Source organism: Panulirus ornatus, chromosome 16 (genome assembly GCF_036320965.1).
Source record: "Panulirus ornatus isolate Po-2019 chromosome 16, ASM3632096v1, whole genome shotgun sequence".
In the NCBI taxonomy this organism is placed as follows: domain Eukaryota; kingdom Metazoa; phylum Arthropoda; class Malacostraca; order Decapoda; family Palinuridae; genus Panulirus; species Panulirus ornatus.
The window spans coordinates 13,670,010-13,675,819 of record NC_092239.1 but is presented as its reverse complement, the minus strand read 5'-3'; the positions used below and the strand labels follow the sequence as shown (position 1 = coordinate 13,675,819).

Below are 5,810 nucleotides of genomic sequence, written 5' to 3'. Positions count from 1 at the left end.
ATTTGTGAATTACTGGGAACCATTCCGAATTTTTTCGCAAATGAAGTGTGGGTGTGAATATTGCTCATTCTTCCAAAAATAGAATCACATAAACTGTTGTCAGCTAAAGACACGTACATGTTCTTAGTATCGTACTGAGTCGTGTGGTCAGGTTGATCAACTTTCTCAGAGATTACAAAGAAGAGATCAATTCTGGCAGCCAAAAGTACTTTACTGTTCTCTTACATTCCACCGATTCTTATTTCAGGCCCAGGGATCATGCCGTAATGCAAGTTTTGGGACTTCTGGTCTGCCTAGAATTATTTGTAGGAATCTCCAGTCATTCATCAGATCCAATAAACTATAGATTTAAAATTTATCCCGTATGAACAGTAAAACCTAAGAATGTTTAGAGGTTATAACTAACATAGTTCAACTTAGCTTTTTGTTCCCTTAAAGTAAGGTGTGCAATCGCGTCGCAGATCTAACATATTTGTTTACATGCATTTAGATCTTCAAATACCTTAAACCCGGCAGGTAATCTTAGATTAGCTACATACCGTATTTTCACTTCGGACAGGCCCAAGAAGGCCATGCTTAATTCATTCATTCAAGGACATCAGACTGTTTTACAGATGGCCTTTTAAGTATATGTTAAGTTCTTCATCTTTATAAATGGTTAGTTCCAACCAGTTCCAGATCTCGTTGTATGTATTTTGATGAACGCACACTAAATAATCGCTTATGCTAAGAATGCAGTGCTGACCCAGTTTCATTTCCTTATTACAGTAATTAAGCCCACTTAGTTCTTGAGTGGCTCTAAGAGTTGTTATGAAGGCCATGTCTTCCCTCCCATATATTAAAGTCTAGTAGGCTTCTTTATTGGTATACTCACTTCGACATCTAGAAATCATGATAGCATCAGACTTCATTTGGTAACAGTACTCTTATCAAATTGAACACATCTTACCCTCCTTGATTATAAAGCTGTGACATTGATTCTTGAATTTATATTCCAGTTGGAGCAAATGTTCAAAGACAAACCGAGAAGGAGGCCTTTTGGTAACGGCAACGACAGAGTGAAACCTGCCGCCGGCGAGGTGGGTGTCACCTCAGATGACTGGGAAACTTCAACAGATCCTGTGACGGTTCTTACTAACGAGACCGAGGCTCCTGAGGACGAAACGAAGGGCCCTTTTGGGAAGGATGAGATTGGGAGTGAAACCGAGAGCAATGAACACGACGTCGCTGACAAGATCTACTTCCCGGTATACAATAAATGAAGAGTTTTGAAGAGAGCATCAGAGGAACTCCAGGGCGAGGCTATCGTACAAAAAAATTGTAGTATCATAGAAAAGCAGAGGTTTATGTCATTTTTTAAGATTAAAACTCAGAGACAGAAAAAATGGACAAGAAACAGTGTAAAAGAATCATCTACTGCAGGAATGAGCTGATAAAAATACAAAATTGTTAGGCACATCACTGAAAGGCTAGGAATCAGAGAAGGGCATAACGCGCAACAAATGGTCAAGGAATTGTTGCTGTAGCATGTAGATGCATGCCCTTATGCTTATGTGAAGTAGTATTGATGGAAATGGCACAAACAACCTCAATTTGTAAACGTGTTAATTTCCATATTAGGTTTACAGCTAAGTACATTTTTTTTTCTTTTAGCCCCTCTTGGATACATTGTAATGACGCCCAAAATGTTACTTTCAGTGAATACAGAGTATGTTGTTAAATTGCTTCGCATGCTTGTTGGGCGCTGCAGTAGCTCCATCAATGATTTTAAGTACTCTGGGTAAGCAGTAAGTGTTTAGTGAACGGGTTTGTTATGTTGCCAAAGTGACAAGTATCAGTCTTCTTAAAGGCATATTCACTTTCTTTCATACTTTATCGCCGTTTTCCGAGCTAGCGCCAGTAACTGACGAAGAAAGGCCGCACCAGTTCAAATCCATTCTATATCTGTCATGTATAATGCACCGAAACCACATCTCCGTATCGGCAACCAAGCCCCACAGATTTTTCCATGGTTTACCCTGTACGTTTCACATGCCCTGGTTCTGTCCGACAGCATGTCGACCCCCAGTATACCACATCACTCCAATTTACTGTCCCTTGCAAGCCATTCACCCTCCTGCATTCTCAGGTCTCGATTGCTCAAACTCTTTTTCACTCCCTTCAACTGGGTCTCCCCGTTCTCATTGCTCCCTCCACTTCTGACACATATTTTCTTTGTCAACTTTTCCTCACTCATTCTCATTTCAAGACTCCATTCTTCGCTTGTTTTTATTACCACACTTCTCTGTTACCCTTTCATTACTTACTCGATCAAACCATCTCGCATCACATATCGCCTTCAAACATGTTTCCAGCACACCTACCCTTCACACAGTCTTATCTATAGCCCATGACTTTCATCCATATAACAATGTTGGGACTACTATACTTTCACACCTAACCATTTTTGCCTTCCCAGATGACGATCTCGCTTTCCACCTACTATTCATTGTTGCCACAACCTTTCAACCCCCTCACCCAACCTATGATTCAGTTCAGCTTCCATGGTTTCATTCGCTGCCATGTCCACTTCCAGGTTAGATATTTCAAATACTTCACTTTCAATTTTTCTCCATTCAAACCCATAACGCACCTAACCTGTCCCTTAACTCTACTAAACCTTATATACTTGTTTTCTTCACATTTACTATTTTTACCTCCCCTTTCATACACCCAAGCTCAGTCACCATCTTATGCAGCTTGACACTACTTCTGTATCATCAGCAACCAACGCCTGACTCACTTCCCAAACCCTCTCATCCCTTACAGATGGCATACTCGTCCCTCTCTCCAAGACTGTCGCATGCACCTTCCTCACCATCCTATCCATAAACAAATTAAACAACCATGCTGACATCCACACCCTGCCGCAGACCATCTTTCACTTGGAACCATTCAATCTCCACTCGGACACATGTCTTACACCGTTAATAAAAACGTTCCGCTGCTTCCAGCAGCTTTCTCTCCACACCATATATTCTTAAGCCCTTCCACAAGCATCTCCATCAAGCCTATCATATGCTTTCTCAGGATCCATAAATGCCACATACAAATCCATTAGTTTCCTTTAGTGTTTTTTACACATTCTTCAATGCAAAAACCAAACCTTCATAGCCTCTTCCACTTCTGAAACTGCAGTGCCCCCCACCCCAATCTGATGTGTACATGCCTTTACTCAAATCACTACCTTCCACACAACTTACCAAGTACACTCAGTATCCCTATACCTTTGTAGTTTGAACAATCACCTGTATCCCCCTGGCCTTTATTACAGTGGCACTATACATGCATTCCGACAATTTTCAGGCACCTCACCATGATCCATACATAAGTTAAAAATCCTTAATAAATTCGACAGCAGTAACATCCATTAAAGCTGCCTTGCCATATTTCATACTAATTCTTTCACCACCTCTTTCCTCTTCACTAAATTTTTCATGACTCCCACTTTGCATACCAACCCGACCCAAACACCTTACATCTTCTACCACCATATCATTAATCTGTCCTTCACAGCACTCACTCGACCACCTCACTTCGTCACTCCTTCACCGATGTTCTCATGTTTTCGAACACGATTAACCTTCTTCCGAAACATATTCTCTCAAGTTTAGCAATTCTTGCTCACCGCAAAACTCATTTGCTTTTTTTTGTCAACCACTACACCTTCCTATTGACCTCCAGCCACTTTTCTCTAATATATCCCTCTTATTTGCTCACCTTCCCTTTAATGTTGCCCAAGCAACTTCATCCAACCCTAACTCGCCCCTTTCTAATCACCCTAACTTTCGCATGTCACATGCCAGCACTTTTTCCCTAAGTACCTCCCATTGCTTCATTTACACGCACCTTTTGCCATTTTACAGTCTTTCCTGGTATTTCTTCACACAAATTTCGTTTCCAAGCTCTTTCTTTCAACCCTCTTCTCACCGATATTGTTTTGTTTTCCCGAAACCTTAAAAAATTTGTCTTCACAAGAGTGATCAGACATTCCACAGAAACCGCACCATTACATTTGTCTTTCTCCACGCATATAAATTAATATGGAGTACAAGGCCCACTAGCCGTATTTCCAGCTCACTTACGTATACTTCCTTTAAACCCAGATTTCACATTCTCCACTGGTTTTTCAGCACCTCTTCACAAGCTGTTCTCCCAATTATACTCTTGACCGACTCATCACACTTTCGCATTTAAATCCACTAATATTCTCTCATCAAAACTGATGATACACTAAGCTGCTCCCAAAACACTTGCCTCTATCTCTATTAACATGGCCAGGATAACCACCTACTTCCGCCATCCACAATTCCTGCTGTCTTGCCTACCCTTTACTAACCAAGACATTCCCCTTGAGCCCAGAACATCTAGGTTTCTTTCTTCAAATATACTCTCTCTCCACTTCCATAGATCCTCAAACAATAACCCCAGCCTGAGATTTCGCAGGTGAGTACACCCTGATTGGCTCTTCAGTCTTATAAAAATTTAAAAGGAGACTCCTCTACTATCCGCAGGGAATATTTCATCTTTTTATTCTAGGAGTGTGATGTTACACAATCCGATGGTAATAGGGTTGTACTGTTTACCAAAGGGGCAGACAAAAGGTTAATAATAGTCAGTCAAATGTCAAATTATTGTAATGAAACAAATTATCAAAGCACAAATGCAAAGTCCTTACATACAAGTTTGAGAAGTTTTGGATAGCTATAACTATTTTTCATGAGAACTTCATGTTTTTGTCTTGCACCACATCCGTGTACTTAAATATATACATACAATGCCAATTTTGTCTGCATATTACATACTAATTTTAACTAGTTAAGGGTTCATGTTCAGCAACTACGCCGCCTAGATGGCATAGATTTGACGTAGTTTGACGAAATGTCAAATTAATTGGGAACTGTATTAAAGATCTATTTTACTTTTGTGCTAAAATCTATTATTGGAAAGCTTGATGTTCCAAGTTCTAGTAGTATAATTATTACATAGGGGTTAAAGAAACTAGGGGATATCTCAAAGAATTTATGAACACAAGTAAAATTATGAAATACTTCTTGTTCCTCTTAAGACACCCGTAGCCTGAAGCAAAAACATGTTTATAGTTATTTGATATTTCTGCAGTATTCTTTACTTTTCAATAATGTTGAATTAAGACTTCAGTAATCTAAAATGAGGTAAAAGTTTTAAAATTGTCTAATTCGGATCAATGGCCTAATACCGATAATAAGCAAATCATAATCCATTCTATGTCCACATACTATATTAGTTGGTTAGGCATATTGCTTTCCTAAGGCCTTACTGTGCATAAATTACCTTAAAGTCTGAGGGAAGATAATATACTAGAGCTTCTCTTGCATTTCTGACCAAGAAAACTGCTCTCATTACACTCGGCATCAGATACAAAATACCTGGTAACCTTATGACTGGTCATTCTAATCAACGTATTCAATATTTATGAATTTTCTGAAAACACAATTGTAAACTGTCCATAGTCTCACATACCCTATGAACTTGGTTATTTTATCTAAATTTTCTTGATTATACACAACTAAATCTGGTTCATTTGATGTGCACGTGATGTGAGGACAAGGGAAAAATGCATCTAAAGATTCTTTTTTCACAATATTCTCTATTGCTTTTTTCTTATTTCACTATCAATGTTAGCCCATAACCGATGATCTGGGCGATTCCTGTAAAAGTACCTTCTTATGAGGGTAGGTTACACTATCTACCTGTATATTTGATGCACACTCCCTCCATGTAAACTGAAC

General features: G+C 39.2%; 1 protein-coding gene across 1 annotated transcript in view; it reads left to right on the top strand.

Annotated features, from left to right (window-relative positions):
* Positions 1 to 4,823, top strand: part of LOC139754157 (uncharacterized) — a 22,920-nt gene extending 18,097 nt beyond the window's left edge. Inside the window, exon 4 of the mRNA XM_071671314.1 lies at positions 999 to 4,823. Coding sequence (XP_071527415.1) covers positions 999 to 1,262 — 264 coding nt within the window. The 3' untranslated portion in view covers positions 1,263 to 4,823. The remainder of the gene's footprint in view (positions 1 to 998) is intronic.
* Positions 4,824 to 5,810: the final 987 nt, after the last annotated feature.